General features: G+C 37.4%; 1 protein-coding gene across 2 annotated transcripts in view; it reads right to left on the bottom strand.

Annotated features, from left to right (window-relative positions):
- Positions 1 to 1,906: 1,906 nt before the first annotated feature.
- Positions 1,907 to 21,897, bottom strand: part of kcnj5 (potassium inwardly rectifying channel subfamily J member 5) — a 29,210-nt gene continuing 9,219 nt past the window's right edge. Inside the window, exons 2-4 of one of the 2 annotated variants that reach the window (XM_086164584.1) lie at positions 19,047 to 19,129; positions 13,751 to 14,624; positions 1,907 to 4,151 (exon numbers count right to left, since the gene is read on the bottom strand). In XM_086164584.1, the coding sequence (XP_086020710.1) occupies positions 3,766 to 4,151; positions 13,751 to 14,624; positions 19,047 to 19,109 (1,323 nt within the window). In that variant the 5' untranslated portion in view covers positions 19,110 to 19,129 and the 3' untranslated portion in view covers positions 1,907 to 3,765. The remainder of the gene's footprint in view (positions 4,152 to 13,750; positions 14,625 to 19,046; positions 19,130 to 21,897) is intronic. The other variant, XM_086164585.1, reaches the window with a different exon arrangement.

The raw sequence follows: 21,897 nt of genomic DNA, 5'->3' as shown, positions 1-21,897 counted from the left end.
CTGGCTGAATTTACCAGAATCTTAATCAGATCATCATGAACAAGCTCCTTCACCAAAGTGAGGGAATAACAATAACAAAATAATTGCACTATCATGAAAGAAATTGTCATGAGCCATTACCTTTACGATCGCTGAAGAACGGACTGTGGCGTTTCAGTGATTTCTTCCTGTTTAATTCACTTATTTCTTTTTACTCTGTATTTTGCCCTCGAATGGAAACTACAACAATTATTAAAAAAAAAAGACTCAACTAAAAATCACCCATGCACTACTTGATTTTAACAGTGCGTATCTGTGTCTGGTGTTTTCCCTCAGCGTGGGAGTTGTTTGACAGCATCAGCTCATTGGCAAATAAGGGGATTATAAAAGAGAGATGTTGCAGGCATGTGGAGCTCCTAGTATCGAAGTGTTCCAGAGCAAAATTCCTCCCACTGCCCCCCCACCCCCTCACCACTCCAATGTGGTTGTAATTCTCTTTCTGATGCAGGATGTTTTATTCTGACTACACACTTGTTAATGGCTTATGTGGTACCATCTTTGTCACAGGGATGTATTATTTAAAGGGAGGGAGAAGTGTATTAACAAGTCTTGGAAAAAAAAAAGAAAAAAGAAGGTTACCATCACCGGAGAAAAGATATATTCTTCTTCCTCGTTTTCATAAGTCTGCATTGCAAAGATGCCAAACAAAACAAACAAAAAAAAAAAAACTAAATTGATGATGTGTATTTAAATGATGCTGAGCGGGATGGAGGAGACGTGCTTGTAGGTGTCATTTTGTGTACATCTGCTAGTTTGCCCTGAGGATATGATAATAGATTGTCTTTCCATCTTTAATCTCTGTCTCTCGCTCGCTCTCTCTCACACACACACACACACACACACACACACACACACACACACACACACACACACATGCACGCCCATGATCGCCTATATGCACCTGCCTTGGGTGCTGATTTCAATGCGCCATTCAATGGATGCATTATATTCATCATCGTACATTATTCAGTTTTGAATCAGCGACTGTCATCTTGCTGACGATCTGGCTTCCAAATTTAATAGCTTAGACAAGAATAGCCTTGACAGCACATTGCTGTGATTTAGTGAATTTCTTTGACACGCTGGCCACCAAATGTAACATCATGTTCCATTTTCAGACTGGTGCATGCTGCAGGAGCAGGGTAAATCTGTCACCTCTGCAGTATTTTCCACATTGCTAGTTAACAAAGTGGTTGGCTTCCTAATCAGTCTTCCAACAATTTTTCATGACTCGGTCTTCCGTTATGCGCGCGTGCCAGTGAGAATATTATTGTTCACTAATGATCCAAAATACTTATTCGGGGATGCTGTTCCACTTATGAAGTCTCCTGGGCCAATCAGCTTTCTAATCCACGAGAAACTATTGTTTATTGTCTATTTAAGACTTAAGACTTAAGTCTATCACTGTCAGATTACAGTGTTTGGGTTGGAGGGGATGTGGGTGACTGCTGAGATGTAGTCATTCCTGCTTGTTGTACCTGTGCTTAATTAAAACAACATAGAAAAAGAAAGGCTGGTGACATCATTGTCGATATTATCCTCCATACTCATGGCCCTTTTCGTGTACTCTGCAGCTTTTTTTCCAGCTATTGTCCAGGATAAAATTACAGCAGAAAAAATAAAATGCTATTTTATTGCCATTTTCACAATTTGTTGCAAAAATAATCCAGTTTTGTGGGAGATTGATTGTAAGACATAGTTGTTTTGCAGGTGTTAATCGTTTTTTTGTTACATTGTGACTGATTGATTACTATGTTACACTAGCTAAATTAAGGTAATTTCCAGTCACTGGATGTGCAAAACAAAAAGTCCTTCATTCTGAAACAGTTGCTAATGTAATGCACAGATTAACAGAAACATGTTGTTCTTTCTGCCATATTAAGTTTATTCCCATGGGAACACACAGAGAACAGATGACATTCCAGCAATGAAAGATCTCTCTCTAATGATGAATGCATATTTAGCAAAATGGGATACATAGTAAGATGCCATATTGTCACTGTGAAAATAAATACATTGATTGGACAAGCATCTGTGAAACAATTGGACATTAAATGGAGATGTGGGAGATTTTAAAGAATCAGGTATATTTTCTCAATGAATTATAGTTGGATATTAATACATTACCTGATGATATATTGTAGAAATCTCATCATTTGCATGCCTAGAAAATACCCTGTATTTTTTATTTTTTATCCTGTATAAAACGTACTTGGTAATTTGGTACACAGGGGTGGATTCATACATGCAAGGATCTGATGTGTCCCCTTTCAAAGAAAAGTCAAGAAATACTCAAGGCAATGACCCATGTTGCTCAAGTGTCAGTATCCAAAACTGTGGTCACATGGGCCATTAACTTTGTGAAAACAAAAGATCAAGGGGCAGTTTGTGTAATAAAGGTAAAGTGACAACTGAATACTTTGTGTAAAAAACACATCAAACTATAAGGAGGAGTTTAAAGGTACATTTCAGAAGAAATAAATACATAGTAGAGGGCTGATGGGTTCGACTCATGGGATCAGACAGAAAACCCGCTTCTATCATCAATTTACAAAGCTTTTCTTTGTAAATGGAAGTTGAGGTACAAGCTTTTAGTTACTTTATTTTTGTTTGGTCTTTTTTAACCTAAATAAAAATGAATCTGTAGAATTTTTCATTTGTTTGCAGAAAACGTAAGTTAAAAATTGATAAAGCAAGTTAAGAATAAATATAATGTATAATGCACATTTTCAGGTGGGACTGACATGCATCAGCCGGGAACATTGGCTAGATTCATGGTGATTTCAGTTTGGTGTCACCTCTTGGCTAATTGTGCTTTATGTTCTGGTGGGAACAGAAAAACAGCTGTAGTTTTCAATGTAGTCAGTTATTAGCAAACACAGCTCATACCAACAAAATGCATAATTTTTTTTATTTGTTATTATTGTGTTTTCCTTAATTTCTATTTGAAACCCTGAAAAGTATAAAATGAGGTACAAGCTGGTTTCTTTTGGGTCAAGGCTCTCAGAATGCAGGAGAGACGATTAGTGACACAATGAAAGTTCTCGCGACACTAAAAAAACAAAAGGAAGGGTTTCAACAAATCAAAGAGAATAGGATTGCAGTTGCCAGTACAGGTTGCATTCAGGCATTTCAGCATCTTTTCTTGTCCGAGGCAAACAGCAAACCTTAAATATTTCCTCCAGGTATTGGGCGGCAAGGGATAATAATGGCTCTGACAAAAACGGAAAACAATATACTCCCATGGCTTTTGAACAAGATTCCATATATATTCCAACATAAAGGAGTTCATGTCCGACCAAATAGTTGAAGACTTACACTGTGTTGAAATGAAGCAGAATAAACACACACTAAAATGAATGTATTGGAGTATCCATGAGCCCATGGTACTCCGTCATGGCTACTGATTTTAGCTCAAGCTCACTTTTTATAACTTGAGCAGGTATAGTCGTAAGTGGACATTGTGATTATAAAAAGACAATCTGTATCACCAGTTTTAAGTGTAGCTATAGATATTGTATGTGTGTATCGTGTGTGTGTGTACTTACATGTCTATACCTATACTATAGACTGACAGTCTAGTACAGTATTGCATGGGCTGACCAGAGAAAACTGTCTTGTATCTCCAAGCTTTGCGATGGAACAAGCCTGCCACTGACTACATGGAGAAGAATATCATCCAGTTCTCTTATTTAGTCTATTCCTTATTTTTTCACCGTTGGCTGATCAGTCAGGCAGGACATTGTCAAGGGCTGGCTCTTCCAAAGCAGCAGCTGAGCCATTGGTTTCTCCTCTCTCTCCCCCTGATTCTCTCTCCCCAATATCCTCGTCCTGGGATAACGCCTCCTGTTTGGACAGGCGATTCAGGGGGTCAAAAGTATGCGTTTTGGCCTCCGGACTAAGGAGTGAAAGTTGAGGCAATAATGGCTCCTCCCGAAGCTTAGCAGCTAGCTCCTTGGCGCTGCAGGTTGGAGTGTTGGTCTCATAGATGTCGTGAAAGTTGTTGTAGTCCACCTCATAAAAGCCCTTCTCTAGGGAGAGGACTGGCGTGAAACGATAGCCCCAAAGTACCTCTGTGTCCAAGTAGGAACTTCTTGCTTGACAAGTCATCCCTGTTATAATGTGTCCAATATGTCCACACACACACACACACACACACACACACACACACACACACACACACACACACACACACACACACACACACACACACACACACAACATGAGAACAAAGGCACGCACACACACAATCAAAGTGGACAAATAGACAGATAAGAAAGTTGTAAGGGGAGAGAGAAAGAATCAATCAATTATTCACTCTTATAAAAAAAAAACCCTAAACCAAATAAGAAACACTGTCAAGACAAACAACGTATTACCCACATAATGTAGAGTGGTTTGTTGCACGTGATCATCCTCAAAATAGCCCCCATTTTGGATCATCAGCTTTTTGCATTACAATTTTAACACCAAAACTGCTGACAGTATTACATACAATAATCATAAAAATAGAAATATATATATATATATTAAATATATTTCAATACAAACGTTAACAGCACATTCATGTCCACTGGTAAAAGAAAGAAAGTTAAGACAAACAAATCCACTCCTGGTGGCCATGCATGCAATTGCATTTGCATTTGCAATTTAACTGGAAAAAGACAAAAGCTAAAACCACAACCTAATCGTTATTTTAATAATCTTATAATGCAGGCCATGTATGGTAAAGCAACTATGTCTGTGTGTTGCACAACTGTAAAACTCTATAAAAAAAAATGAAAGGTTAGTAGTCCGTGTGTTTGTTGCAGCAAAATAATAGGTTTATCAAATCCCTCAATGGCATTCATTGTCACAGTGATCCATTTTAAAAGCCGTGTTATACTCAATGATTATTTCCAAATATTAATAATAGTACATCATCAGCAACAGCAGCATCTGCATCATCTGCATTATCAGTGTTGTGATAATTAAGTATATGTTTACAATATACAAAATATCATTCTTATTATTAGTATCGTCATCATTATTATCATGCACACAGGCACACGTGCGGATACAGCTGAACTGAAATGAAATGTAATTTTGCTTAAAGACATTTGTATTTCAACAGTTCTCTCAATAAAAAATATTAGATACTTATGTTTTACACCTTGCTTTTGCCTGCAGAAGGCTACCATATAATTGGTTTAAAACTGAGGCCTGGCTCACCCATGTTGTAATTACATAAGGTGATGCTACCGTATTAATGTAAATCAATAAGCATGTGGTCTAAAATAGATGCACCGCAGATGCCAAATTGATATGGTGTCTGGTGTCCCTGCAAGAAGACGAAGAAGATGAAGAAGGGCTGTTGAACCCTTTGTTCTACATTCCCTGTGGAAATGAGCGGCCTAGTTTCTACTTTTAACATCTGAATGTTTGTTTTTCTTCTGTGACAAGATCATCAAACACAGCATGGGATATTTTGGTTTCTAATGGAGTGGATTTTCTATCATGTCACTTATCGATTTGGGCACATTACTAAACGTGACGATTTTAAATTTCAAGTTAATTTTCATAACTAATCTATTCTTAACCTGACAGAAGAGTGTATGTTTTCTGTCAGAATATGCAACTTTTTGGAGATACAAAATTTCAACAATGCGGGATGAACCTTATCAGCAACAGCAAGAAAGAAAAAAAATGCATTGTTGGGCCATATAGTTTAAGTCACTATTCTGTTTTATTGTAGATAGGCCTGGGTGGAGACATTTACTCAACCATCTACTTGAAGTTATGACAATATTTTATCAACGTGTTTAGCTGCCTTCACAAAAACCTCAAACATTTCAGATGCCTGTAATGACTCAGCAGAATGATTATTATTGCAACACTGCACTCATTTGTGTTCTTCTACTTGTTTGACTAAATCAAATGACAAATACAGAGAAATACTGATGATGTACAGTATCCCTGTGAACACCACAACTTGTCCATGATGGAAGAAACTTCCAACTCATTGCCATCAGCACAGGTAACTGCACTAACATATTTCTATTTCCTTTTCCTGCAAATCTACCGGGGTGCGTGCCAATCAACGTCCACCATTAGAATCTTACTCTCTCTTGCTTTCTTTGCCTCAACAAACCATTCAAGACTTTTAAATTGTCTCTTTTACTGTGTGTACCGCAATACATTATATCGTGTTTAGTAATTCATGTCATGTTAGGATGTTATTGTTTCTGCACTGTGTTACCCGAAATATTTCATGGGATGTATGATGTTCACAGAACACTATTTTATTGTTTGGATTTTTTTCCACTGTGACATGATGATATATTTGTTTCGAAATGGACCATAGAGTCTTTTGTAGGTCTTTCCGCTTTACATAGCAAGCACACTGCTGCATTAGTATTATTTCAAGCTGTAATGTATGTAACTGTACAAATGAAGAGGAGGAAGCTATCTATAGTGTAACCTGTGCAATCAGGATTTTATATGATGGCTAAATTGTATTTAACTTCATTCCCTAATTATCTTAATTACTTATTCTTCACAGTGGGTCACAGGGATGCCAAATGAAAAACAGCTGAAATTGGATATGGGGCAGGATAAACCCTGACCAGTTGATCACGTGGCTGGATATTGAAACATACAAAAGTTCACTTTCTCATTCATACCAAAAAGCAATTTAGCTGAGATAATGTCATCTACTACATGTTTTTAGATTGTGGGACCCTGTTGGAATTGAACCTTCTTTGCATGAAACCCTGTGCCAGAGTGTCACCCATTGGTGTATTATGCATACACTAAAGCTGGAAAAACAAGCAAACAATAAATATTATCATTAAAATAAGATATATTATTCTTTATGCTTTGGCATTTTGAAATATCTAAACATCATTGCTTGGAACTATCACCTTACCCCCATAAATTACAAAATACAGCATGCTGTGGAATATCACACTATTGTTCAAAATCAACATGTGACTGAACATCTCCCGTGAAAACATATTCAAATTACACTTTTTTAGTCCCTCTGTCAAATTGGATGCCCAGAATTCTAACTGGCTAACTGCCATGTTGTTGCCAAAGCGAGTGGAGACGCACTAATGTAGATTAGACCCAGACCGGTATTGTATTTTAAATGAATGAGCATTTTTTCTTGGAGAAATGGTATTGACTGGCAACAAGGAAAGTGCTTTACGAATGTAAATTGTATGCGCATTATTGTGCATTTTAACAATTTTTTTCCCGAGGGTGTTTTATGAATGTTTTGCTCCATACTGTGATAATGATTTTGTAGCTCGAAAAATATCGATCGCAATGTCAAAGGCTCATCTAAACTCCCATTTTTTAATCTGCTATTGTTCAGTACATTGGCTGGAAAAGGTTTTCATTGTTGCCAATATAATAATAATATCCTAACTTATGTGTGACATGCTCCCATGGTTTTAGCAATTAAAAAAGGATTTCAACCAAATATAAGGAAGATCGCAACCTGTCCATATTCTTTCAAGAAAACGCTACTATTATATATACTATACATAAGCACAAGTGGGTGCAAGGAGGTTACCTATCCTTGCTTAGATATATGGTTCATCAAGATAAAAACAAAACGAAACTAAACAAAACAGTTGTTATTCACCGCAGTCTGTATGACAGACTTTCAACTAATTCAGATGTAAGTGAATTCAGTCAACACTAATATATACTTAAAAGCTCTCATCCCCATTCCCCTCCCACCTATTCTAAGAACCATTAACTCTTTAAACCCCCTCACTTCACAAAAGTGGGACAGGAATCTAGGGTGAGACTTGTCGACTGTTTACCCGAGCAGTATTTAAGATTTAATGGCGAGGCCCCTCCGAGACTCATTATTAAATGAGACTGAATATTAATAATCATTTTTACCAAAAGAACTAAACAGACATAAAGTATTAAGTCAGTACATATAAGGCTCATCCTACTGCAGCTAAATATAAAATACTGTGACGATCTGGGAGGCCATATTCAGCTATCTGCTAAATTTTACTCGTAGGTTGTTGTGCTGTTATGATGTGTAGCTTGGAAATTAACCCTAGGTTTTTTGCTAAGCTCGCTCAGCCTTTATTTAAAGTTACATTCAGCACACATGCACACACACTTTAGATCCACTCAACAAAATAAAAGTCTTTGTGACTTCATGATTCATTTTTAGTTTGGGATCGGTCGATGACTGTAGTGGTTTCGGCTTTCTATTCTTTAGAAGCGTATATTTATACAACGGAAAGAAGCTGAGGTCCAGATTCGGATACTGGAAGGACGTGGACCATCCAGCACTCTTCTATCAGCTTCTTCTCAAACTGGATGTTCTAATTTATATAGCAATACAAATATATGAACAGATATAATAAAAATCAGTATCATGTTGTGGCATTCAATGCTACATTGACAGGAGGAAAACTGAGGAAATCCCAAATGTAATATGGAATGATTGATCACACACACAAAAAAAATTAAACTCTACTGTGACTCATTGAACCAGCAAATCTAATTCAGATGTCCTTTGTCAGAAGAAAAACAAAAGGGTCTGTGCAGACTGACATTCTGGCAACATGTCAGCTTATTATTCATCAAGGCTTAATTAAGGCTCGATATAAAAGCCATCAAAGAAAACCAATGAGGTGTAATATTTTTTCTCTGGATATCGAGCAGCCTCATGTTAAGTTGGTGAGGACCTAACTTGATGAGCTCAGTATTTTTCATTCATTCATTATTCATTTATTCATTATCTATGCCGCTTATCCAGCAGTCAAGGTTTGCAGGGGGCCCAGAGCCTATCCCAGGTCTCAATGAGCAAAAGCAAGGTTTGCTCTGGATCAGTTGCCAGTCAGTCACAGGGCAACTTTTAGAGACATACAAGGTATTCATCCTCTCATTTAATTTTTTTGGACTTTTGGAAAAATTCCACACACAGAGACCACCTGTGGAACCAGGGACCTTCGTGCTGTGAAGGGGAAGTGCCAACCACTGCACCACTGTACCACCTTGTTTTCCGGTTTGTTGAGAAAATCAACAAATTTGTCACAATCTGCATCATTTATGAAATCGTTATTTTTGTATTCATTATCAAACAACTCGTTTCCCAGGTTTTTAACATGACGAATTGCAATGTACTTCTTTCCCCCACTTCTGATCTTATACAAAAAATGAACAGATATCTCCCAGGTAAATATAGTGCTGATCAGTTGTTAAGTATTCAGATTTTGGTCTTTACAGAAGCAGCTGGTTAACAACACTGGGATGGAAGGCGGATGGAAGTGCATCCCCTTGTGTGCATGGACACAAATTATTGCTCGTTTCAAAGCAACATCTGAGCAACGTTCACTAAATACAGTCGCAATTCTCTATCAGTGAAGCCCCTGCATCAGGAGAATATTGTGGATTAAATATTATCGTTAAAACAACTTTCAGATCTCAGTGGAGGAACCAACAACTGAAATCAGCATTATGATATGAAAAATAATACAGGCAATCATTCTATAATTATAAAATCATAATTGGAAAAGTAATGGCCAAGGCCAGTGTGACCGAGTTGTTATTTGGACTTCCATTCCCATCGCGATTGATTCCTTGTCAACATAAAATGACAGCTCTGTGGCACATAAGGTCGCAAAACCTAACTCTTTCAACCAATGCATGTACTGTTCATATATAGAGTGACAAGCAATGCAAGTTCAATTACTTTTGTTCAAAAAAGATCAAAAGATTACCCCCTTTGTTGAAACTTTTATGATGTTGAAGCAATAAATGCTTCCCAGAACACTGTTCAAATATATTATTCTATTTGAAATACAGAGGCGAAGCATGATTTTATTTTTTGGTTTCTTCTGACAGTTTGTTGGATCAAGCAAATGGTACATGGACGGGCAACAACAGCTGAACTGATAACGAAACACAATGTTGATGTTCATGTTTTATTTTCATTATTCTTTCCTTTTTGTTTTTACTTGTCTCATTAAATTTCTTGAAAAGCAAAGAATTTATTGCCTGCTCTTACATCATGAAACATCTCCAGCTGCTGAAAATCAAAATGTTGGCCCAGCTCATTTTGATTTGATTTTGGGATGATGTCCATTTCTAATATTTATTTTAATGATTAATTTTAATGCTTATTTCATGGCAACCTATCATAAAAGTTCATTTCAATTAGTTGAAATAAATTGAATTTTACAAGGTTTGAATGTTAGAATATAAATCCAGAAAACTATTAATCCACCTTCAACAGAAATGTAATTTAAACAGATCAGCTTGTCCTGACAAGTTAAGCTTGTTCTTCAAGACAGGGATCTGCATTTTACTGAGTTACAGTCGTAAGTTAATCGACCGTTGATGTATATTTCCGAGCATTAATTCTAAATGTAAAGAATATTTCAAACGCTGCCTCATAAGATTAGATAGATGTGTTTGTTAATGAAGCTCTGATTCTGTATCTTCTATGGCCAGGAAATCCATTAACTGTGAATAATTACTGTTAATGTTCAAAACCCACTGAACTCAACCCATTGGTTGGTCACTGATGTAATGATGCTCACAGATGAGGTTGTTCCAATGTCCTGAAAAAACTTCTGCGGCATCTGAAGACACCGATTTTCCCATTTCAAGAATTACATGAACCTCAATTTTTTTTATTCTTTTTTGAGAGAATCCGCAACCTCACTTAATGAATGAGTGAATAAACAGCCACAGTATATGAACAAAATGAAAAATGCTTGTATACTGCTTAAACGATGCACACAAGAAATCAAACTTTTTCAATCAGTGATTTCAAATTTACGTTAAGGGATGTCCTCTGTTTTCACTCCAGTAGCTGTTGCCATGGTTGCTTGAACATGATGGCCCTTCTGCATGCATAATGTTTGCTACAACAGACAAACGAGAACATCCTGTTTGAGAAAAAGCTGATGGACAGATGGTCCCTATGAACAAATCTGGACCTCAGTTTAGATCCGTCGTGTAAATTTATGGTAAGAGGATGGAGGCAGAACCTGCTCTTAGAATAGAAGGCTAAAAACTGCAACGGTCATCGACCAATCCCAAACTTAAATCCAATAAATGATGTTACAAAGCATTTTTTATTGGTTTAACACACACACACACACACACACACACACACACACACACACACACACACACACACACACACACACACATATATATATATTTACAGATATAAATATATATATATATATATATATATATATATATTTATATCTATATAATATGAGGCTTGGACTTCCAACATTTTTAAGTCAAAAGGGGAACAAGGTCAGTGAATAGTCCATTACCAGAAGGTCAAGGGCAGTGATGTCATAACCTTGTGTTGGCCTATTTTTGGCCGGTGAAGTGAGACAATTTAAACCATGAGCCAAGTATCTAGCAGGGAGGTCAAGAAGCATAGTGACAACTGAAAAAAATTCTATCTAACTATCTATCTATCTATCTATCTATCTATCTATCTATCTATCTATGTATCTATCTATCTATCTATCTATCTATCTATCTATCTATCTATCTATCTATCTATCTATCTATCTATCTATCTATCTATCTATCTATCTATCTATCTATCTATCTATCTATCTATCGTTTGATTAATACATGCATACATAAATAGAGGTATATATATCAGGTACATGAATATATGTATATGGGTTAGTGCGCATTTGTGTTTGCATGTATGTGTATGTATGTGTGCGTGTGCGTTTGTGTGTCAATTCGAAAGCAAAATAGTGTGAAATAAGTGTAATAGAGAAATAGAGCAGAAATATTCAGACTCATGCACAGCCATTGCACAGCGCTCTCTGTGGTTTGTTGTGACCGTGTGACTGTGTCAGTGAACACCCCTTATTCTATATGCCTCAGTGTGTGTTGTTTTGAGTAAAAGGAATTACTACCATTGTGATGTTTTGTGTTTGAAATTAGTGTATTATGATTATTCTTTAAACTCAGGCCAATGAATAAAACAACAAGGCATATCGGGAAAAACCTACCCTCACCATTTCCCCATGAAAAAACATTACGGCAGCAATTTAGCAGCTAGCCACGGGTTATACTAAAAAGTGTCCTGTGCTCATCACATATTATGCTGAATAATAATATTATTCATGATTCACAACGGTTGCCAAATGGCACAAAATACATTCTTTGAATTTTCAAATGTATTGAAAGTGCTTCACTTTCTACTTTGAGCTTTGACAATTTTCCGTTGTGAAGTAGGACTTTTTTTTTTTCTTTTTTTGGAAATTTACAGAAACACCTGCTCAAGCCTGACTTTTAAATGTAATCCGCCTGGAGCACTTGTCTGGACGTTTGGACTTTACCCAAAACACTGACCCCCAGTGTGGGTAGCTACTTCACTCATTTTGAAATAAACAATATCAAAGACTTAACCTTGAAGTAGCAACAGTGGAAATGTGGGTAGCAGTGAGTACAGAGAAACATTTACAAGACAGGGATAGCAGGCGGCCTGGACAGCTTTCAATTGTCTGCCTTCACTGAGATAACAAATACTTGGAAAAATGATTTGTTGATGAAAACATAAAAGTGGGAAAAAGTTAAAAGAAAATATATTTATATGTATGCCACTATGAAATCATTCAGATAAAAGTTCTCATTAAAACAAAAAAATTGTGAGCTGAAATGAAATGCTTTTATTGTAGTCCCACTTAGGGAACCATTAATATGTTTTGCAGTCTCTCTGTTTCAGTCGATCTCAGCCACCCCTTCTTTTTCCAGCGTGCCTCTCCCCTCTCATCTTTCCAACCATTTATTAATATTATTTTTTTTATCCGTCCTCCTACCTCGGCAACACTGCTTACTTCCTGCTTGCACCAATCCATCCATTTCCTCAATCGATGTCAATGTTTGATGCGGGGGAGATTTTTCAGGCCTGCTGAGCTTTTTTCCGAGACCAGCTTATAAAAAGTGATAATCTAGTATCAATTTAAAATCTTCATATATAAATAACCTCAGTTAAAATGTACAAAAATACAGATTCATACCAAAAGATTTTCACCAACTCAACGTGATAAAATGGATAAAATGTTTGGTAATGAAATTAGTACGTAATATTAACATCCGGGGCTTAATCTGTTAACATATTTCAGCTCGTTCTCACTTGGCAGATGTAGATTATATTTTAATTATTCACCACATTTACTTAGATCCACATCTGACTGCTGCCACACCTTCCCCTTGTGCTCTTAATTCTGCTGTCCGTCAGTGGTTACTGAGAGCGCGTCAGGAACACAACCGATTGCCTTAATACTCATTATTGTCAAATAGGTGGTTGAGTAAAGTTTACTGTTACAGTATTTTAATCGAGTTGAAATTAATCAATATATTCTCAGCAACTTTGGTTAATCGCTCCCTTCACATGATAAACTTTGCTGGGTTTACAGCAGCCTTCCCTGGAGCTAACCTCACTATGTTGGTGTGATCTGCCCTCACTGCAACTATGACAAAGACATCAGAAACCCTGGGAATGACCTATATATGTTTATTGGTTTCCTCCACATTTCCAACATCATGGAGTCGCTAGGCTATAAATGATTTATAGGTGTGATTGATTTTTGTGCTGTGACAGCAAAGAGTTGTGTGCGGCAGGCGAGTGCGGACGAACAATATATACATTCATCACCCATATGTCCTTGAATTCCACCCCTTCCCATATTCTTACACATACCTGTGGCCTCCACCATGCCCTCGAGGATGACCACAATCTCAAACTCCTCCTTCTCCATTTGCGCGAGTGACATCTCCCAGAACGGGCTCTTTTCATTGATCTCATGTGAAATAATGAGCGGTGACACGAGGAAGAGACGATCATCTCCCGTGTCGAAGCCAATGTTTATGTCAGTCTGGTTAAGTGGAATAAACTCCCCCTCCTTGGTCTGTTGTGAGCGGATCAGCTTTGCTCTGATGGAGGCCTCTACGATATGAGAATTCCTCAGGTCCCCCACCCGAAACATCAGGCACATCTTGTTGTCCCGGACAGATATGACAGCTTTGTGTGAGAACATGAGGGTCTCCGCACGATTCTTTGGCTGTGAGATCTTCACAAACATGCAGCCCACCATCATGGCGTTAACAATGGACCCCAAGATGGCTTGCACCAAGAGCAGTACGATACCTTCGGGGCATTTTTCTGTGATTACACGATAACCATACCCAATGGTAGTCTCTGTTTCAATGGAAAAAAGGAAGGCTGAGACAAAACTGTTGAGGTTCTCCACACAGGGGGTCCAACCCTCCTCATCAGCATGTACAAGATCCCCCCGGATGAGTGCAATCAGCCACCACAGAAAGCCGAAGAACAGCCAGTTGACTACATAGACCAAGGTGAATATAAAGAGACTAAGCCGCCAGCGTAGGTCCACCAGTGTCGTGAACAAGTCACTGAGGTAACGATAGGTCTCTTGCACGTTTCCATGATGAACATTGCACTTGCCATCCTTCTGCACATACCGCTGACGTGGCTTCTTTGCAGGGTCTGATATCAAGTGTGTTCGCTCTGTCGAGATCTGAGCCTCCCGTAAGTGTTTGGGAAGCTTCTTCACCTATGTGTCGGAGAAGGGTTGGGAAATGAGGGAAGGAGGGGGGTGGAAAATAAAAGGCAAAGAAAGAGAAAGAAAGACAGAGTGAAAACCAGTTATTTAATGTTCTGCACATTGTTGTACTTTACAGTAGAGACAATAAGTTCTTCACAAGAACATTTCTCTTTACCGCTATATTGAATTTGCACAAGTGGATGAACCTTTTTCGTTAATGGGATTTTTCTTGGAGCCTCAGTACAACAACAACACTCCCTTATGCTGTAGGGTATGGAAATAAAATTAAGTACCGTTATATAGTCATTCTCCTGTGCTGCTGCGCAATGACACTGCAGGTATTGGTTATGTTTCAAGGGTAAAAAAAAAAGACTTAGGACAGAACACAAGGACGTCCTGGTCTGTTTTGGCTCAGCTCCAATGTGATCATCTGGTTCCATTGCTGCACCTGGCCTCCCTCCCTTTCCCCTGTGTTCCTTCCCCTCACACCCTATGGGACACTGGCACAGCATGGATAGGAACAACACATAATCCTCCATCCTTCCACCTTCAAGACTTGTAGACGACATGCTTGGCAACATATATACCTGCTGCAAAGAAAAATGCCTTTCCCTTTTATATGTTTGAGTTTATGATGTTTACCAGTGTATAAAATAAAATGAAATAAAAACAACATGGTGATGCAGGCTATCAGCAAATTGAGAATAATGGCCGAGTCAAATTTTATTTAATAATGTTATTACGTAATTCTTAGAGCATCTTACTTCCAGTGTAATGCACAGTGATCCATGAAAACCTTGGCTCGTTTTAAACGACCATTGATCTGACAACATGTGTTCTTGCCTCGCAGTAGGAAATTGTTGGTGTATATTTTTTCTGTTTATGTGTCATTTATGTGAAACTGAATTGCCTTCATCCAAGTGTGTTATCATTATAGATGCCAGAGAACAGAGTTGTAAGGTTTTTGGGTAGCTTTTGCCAGCCAGGAGGTTGCATTGCAGTGACTCAACAACTCTCCCAAACTGGGCTGACTTGCACCCCTCCCAAACAGCCTCATGAGTCAGAGTATGATCAGGAACTGCACTTATTCAATGCTTATGATGAAAAACATGATAGTTTGTGAAGAGAAGCAATGATTAGTAAAAATACAATCAAAATATTCAACAAAATAGAGAATCCAGACATCATGGCAAAAAGAGTTTCACCTCTTTTGTCACAAGATTTTCCATGACCAGGCTTGCATGAATTCAAAGAACTTGAAAGCAAATTGCAAAAACAATATTTGACGCTATCAGATCCTTTGGGGATAATGTTCTTCTGTGTGGGAGATAAGGACATTTTTGCAAGATCTAATGCTGACTGCATAATAAGTAACAGCTCCCTACCACTATAATATACCGTAATAGGACTATAAATAATTAATATATGCACTTCTGTAATTGCTCCAATGGACAACAGCAATATAATTTGTAGATGCTATTGTTTCACATATGAAGAAGGCTGACATTTATTTCCTACGGCGGACGTTGGATAAAATGCTTTTCCAATGTCTCCGCTCAATCTTTTTTGGGACAATAAGCTACTGAGAACAAAAGCTCTTATTAACACCCGTATGTATAGGGCCGTATTGCTTCGCAGAGAGTGAGTACAGATACTAAAAGAAAAAAACAAACAAACAATCAAAGATACTATAGACATTGTGTTCCAAGTCTCCTTTTTTCATATTTTCTCATATTTGAGGCTCACTGAGGAGACAACTTTATAATTGTCACTGAGGAAACAGTGCTGTATTTTTGTCTTTGTAGGAGAGAACTATAATATGCATAATGTGGATATGATTGAGATTAATTTATTTCAATTAATTTTAATTTACTTCAAGGCAACACTATCTTTGACTATTGGTACAAATAATTGAATGTACTACGTTGTTATTATTCACACTCTGGAAAACTGACTTATAGAAATTTAATGATCCACTGGTTTTAATGAGATTGCTGCTCCTGTACACAAAGGAGGTTACATTTTGTGCATTTGGTTTAAAAGGGTGAATTTAACCATGGCCACTGAATGCATCGATATGCAAAGATGCAGAGATACCAACATATAATCAGCAGTACCACTTTGCACTGATTGTAGGGCTTCACTTCAGTGGAAGCACAGATTCCTGATGAGAATTTGTCTCATTGTCAGGATATGTAACCTCAGAGCTTCTTTGATAGACATTTCAAGGTGCTGCAAGGTGATGCAATGGAAATCCATGAAATACTTATTCTATTGACCTAAATCTGCAATAAAGAAATAAATAACGAAATAAATTAATAAATAAATGAACTGTATTAACAAATGATGGCAATCTCAGGTGGAAAAGCCATATTTATCATTTGTAAAATGTTATCAGTCAGACGGGGTGTTCATGTTTGTGAGCAGGCGTAAACTGTTTACGAACTTGGATAAATAGAATTCTAAAAGTGGATACTAATGTTTAGCAGAATAAGCTTCAAGAGGCTGGTGATAATTAGTTCCTCCAATTGGACTCTGTATAGATATACTGTGCGTGTTACTTATCCGTGAAACAAGAGAAAATATCCTATTAATTAAAAACAGGCTGACAGATATCCACTTGCTTTGGACTTAACAAAGTGTCACAGCAAAACTGAGACACCGGAAACATGTATGGAAGAATAGCCAAAGAAACCAACCTTTACAACTCATGGGATTTTTCCAGAATTAAAATTCTACAACGTGTCATACATGAAAATCGTGTGTTGTGACATCAGTTGTTGTGACACCGATTTTCTAAAACAAGCAAAAATTGGGGAGCCTCAAATCTCCCAAATTGCTGCTTTTAGAAAAGAAGATGACTAACTGGAGTTAATTTTAATTGATGCTCCTGCTAGTCTCTGGCCACTTCCATTATCGATTAACAGACAGGCAAACCAATTTTAAGAAATATCATCTCATCATTTTAAATTGTTTTAAATGGATACTTTCCCAGCTGAAAAACAACATGAAGGATATATATGCTTTTTACATTCAGTTTTTAGTCTTACTCATCATATTTTAACTGCATGCTCAACATTTCAGGACAAATGGCTGAGGTTAGGGAGATGTAAGTAGGGGGTAAGAGGAAACATGGGCCATAACCCCCACATTGCGGAAACATTAAAATTCACCATTTTATATGTCTGTCCTGCCATAGGCATTGGTCATATAGACCAGGAACAAGTCTACAGCTTACTGTCACTGTTCAAATTGAAATGTAGTGTGTTGAGATGAGAATGCACCACCTTTGCGACTGCATCTCTCAGTACCAAAGGGACAACTGCGATCCATCTCTCCCCAGAGAAACGCTTACTTTGCTGGGAATGTGTTCTCCTACTGTGGTTACACTTATTGGTTTTATGTTCTTTGACCTCTTACAATCAAGATTGGACAGGACAAACTTCATCATCTTGCAATACATACAATAATGGAGTAAGAAAAACAAAACAGGCCATTTGTGTCTATTAGAGATGGTTTAATAAACAAAAATAGTTTCGCTGAAATGTCAGTTGTTGTTTCACTGAATATCGGGTGAGGCTTGTACGTATTGAGTTTGGGGGGATTGATTTTGAGTGATCCCTGTTTAAGTTACGTTTTGACAAAGAAGAATTGGAAGACAATGCTTATTGACCTGCATCGCAATTAGTGGGTTGATGACAATGCATTCACAAAATGTCAATCGGCCACCAGTACTCAGAGATACTGGACCAGATGTGGACTGGAAACGTAAAAGATCGTTCCTTTTTTTTCAAGTTTTAAAGATTTTCACAGCTCTAAAATCTCACTCAATCGATGCTGTCCGACTTTAAACCGAAAAATGGCGCAGACCAGCCATCCTCACACATCCACCGTGGGGTACATGAGCAATGGATAAATCTGTCATCCATTTGGTACCATGAAATCTTTGGTTGTTGTAGTCAATATGGTCCCTGTGGATGGTCTGTAAAAAATTCATTAGTTTTTACTACACTGTAGTAACAGAGGGTGAACTGCTCTTCTCCTTGAGATTTTTTCGTTGTACATTGGTAAAAAAAACAAAAAAACATTTTTCATGCATATTGTTACCAATTTAAATCCACTACCTCTTACTTAAACTTAGTCGTGGCTAATCTCCACATTAAAGAGCTGCACTGGTGGTACTCGGTTCATTAATAGTTTATTTCTGTCACATATATCTTTTGTTTATCTACCAGCCCTTTCATCCATTTCCACTGGTCTGGTTCTCTTTATTACACATATAGCTCAGTCCTGTCTGATCATTCCTATCTTGCTTTATCTCTGCTGACACTATTTTGTAGTTTGCTCCACTGTCTTACACTGAGTGTCTATACTCTTTACATTTGCTGTCGTGAGAATACTGAAAAATTGCATCGTGACAGTGCAGTTTACCTGTGCAGGTGTTATTCCTATCTCCATGTTGTGATCCATAAGGATTCGAGAATCTCCTGCCATCCTCAGCTGAAGCGCAACACCTATTTAAAAAAAAAAAAAGGACATAAACACCGAGATGGCTAAAACCTTGTGTTATGTGACCATTTTACTAGCGTTTGCTGCAAAACACGATAGATGAGCATGACTAAAATGATACAGTAGAGAATCAGCTACAGTTTCCTCCGAGCTCGTGTACAATCATCATCCACTGAACCGCCTTTGACTCTCCTCACTCAAAATAGCACACCTTCTCTGAAATAACACACATTACATCTCTGCTAACAATGTGCTGATCAACAGTGGAAACCCACAAAGGCATAAATTAAATTTCTACAGTCAGTCAATACGTCAATATTTACCATCTGTTGTTATTAGACCTCAAAAAACCCACATTAGTGGATGGGATCTCAAGGTTGAAAAGGTCAAACTGCCTGCCGGGTGTAGTTACATATATTTGTCTGGAAGGGAAAAATAAATTAAAAAAAATGCAAAACGTGTTTGTCTAGCGGAGCATGTGTATTTTCAACAAACATAAGACTATTCAGAATCTGTGGTAAAAATGTATAGAAAATTACCTATTTCGAAAGCATAGAAATCAGTGATTATTTATTTGAAAATTAATTTGGAATTTAAATGAATTAAAGTCCAAATAAGTTATTTCTAAATCCAAAGTTGAATTGGACATTTTTGAAGATTTTGTCAAAACATGATGGCTCAAAGTTACATTCTGTGATTCCTGCATTCATTCATTTCATAAATCAACTCCAATGAAATAACTTCACAAGGTGGCGACTATCCTCACCTCTGTCAAGTAAAAGAAAACATGACTGATCTGTGATGTAACCATTATTTTCAATCTGAATTCCCCAGTTTGAAAATGAAAGTCAATCTATAATCGAGCTCTAAACAAAGCTTTATATTTCACACTTCACTTCAAGCCAAATGAGGTGCAGTGTGAAGGGATAGTTGAGATGTAGAGAAACAAATAAAGAAATGTTTCATAATAAGCAGGAGAAATAACTCAATTTATTGATTATTATCACAAAGCTGACTACAAGTCACAAGCTTTTATTTGTGACTTTGAGAGTGGTATCAATGCATCTTATTTCCTTATTTATTTCCTATAATCATTGCTTCATTACGAAATACACCCGAGTGTGAAAACTATGGGATGGTGGAGTAGGGTTGAGCTCCAGAGCTCCCAGTTAGTTGTGGCTTTACTATTTTATTATCACTTTTATGGACACTGAAGGGTCTCCACTATAATTTAAAGCAAGGGAAAGGTAACAACATCACGGTAAGCAATTCAGCATTCAAAATTATCAAGTTTGGTAACACTTGTAAAAAACTTGAAATATTACGTGATTTTCCGAATGTAAAGACTCAAACCTCCAATATAAGTAATTCCATATTATTGACATTTTCAAAAAACAGAATTTGTGAATCTTTGGGGTTGCTTATGTCGAGGATATTGTAACAGCGACCGCATTCCCATTACACTCCTAAAAAAACATAGCTAACAATAACACGCTGAAGACTATTCAAGAAATATCAAAATTCCATTATAATGAAAAGATTTTTCTACAAAATATGTGGCCCTTTAATTTTGCAATGCTGGAGTCCTATTTCAATAATCCCAAATACCTTGGCCACGGTAATCAGCAGTGTGGGTGTTCGGTACGTGACTGCCAAACAACCTCTGCCATTTAGCGTGCTATGCATATTTATGCAAAATTTCATGTTGCGTATTTTGCAATAAATAACCACTGTGGTGTGTTTTGGGGAACCCAAATAGAGCCAAAGGCCAGTTATCATAGCCTTTAAAAGGCTCTTATCCCAGTTGACTTGGTACAGTTGTATTATAGTGACCCACTTTCCAAGGGGATGACACAAGTGGTATTGTTTGAATTTAAATCAACGTACTCGGGGCGGGTAGACCATTTATACAGAAATGTAAGAAATATGCAGATGTCACACATTAATGATACGTAACAGAAATCCCCATTCCGCTCCCATTTCTGTGTTGGCTGGTGTGAGTAGCCGTGCACACTCATATAATCTCTGTAGTTCATTTAGGATTAATTAATTCAGTACTTTAGTTTTTCTGCTGTGAAGGGGTTTTACAAGGATCTACTTTCTGTCTTTCTTTTTTTAACCCTGCGATTTCCTGAATTTACAGCGCTTTTACCATGAGCAAATTATTCAGCTAAACATCGTAAACCAGGGTATTGTAACAACCGCTGCCCCTTTAGCTGGTTGTCACAACCCCGGATTAGCACTGTTTGCTCTTCCGACTGTTCCTGCATCTGAAGTTGGACAGGCAGAGCGAGTGTGCAGCATGCAGTATGAGGAAGAGTGTGCAGTTCAAATACCCTAAATAATAATTTCTGTGAAAAACATCCATTGCAGTATGAAGGGAGAGACTTGTGTTGACGGAACAAGGTGAACATGCAATGATCATAATTGTTCTTTACATTAAAAAGGGTTATGTTGAATATCCAATATGATATCAGTGCGCTGAAATAACACACTCATAATTGTAAGTATTGCTTGGACCAGAGGAGCAAATAACAAATGACCATTTAATATCCAGAGGCTCATTTGTAAGGATTCAATGGTCTTTGCTGAATTAAATTGTAACCATTTTCTTATTAAATGTTTGACAAATCTTCCCTCTTACCAGATTTTGAAAGAGATCCTGATGTGGAATGTATTTTTCTTGCATTTATCTGTCCCTAAAATCCATTTTAATGATGACTGTCATTAAAATATTTCCTATCAGTAAAATGGGGCCATTGAGTCCTGTCAT

The sequence above is a fragment of the Fistularia commersonii genome, chromosome 18, assembly GCF_037954325.1.
Source record: "Fistularia commersonii isolate RoL2024-O1a breed Wild chromosome 18, RoL_Fcom_v1.0, whole genome shotgun sequence".
Taxonomy (NCBI): domain Eukaryota; kingdom Metazoa; phylum Chordata; class Actinopteri; order Syngnathiformes; family Fistulariidae; genus Fistularia; species Fistularia commersonii.
This window is presented reverse-complemented; position numbering and strand designations above follow the sequence as displayed.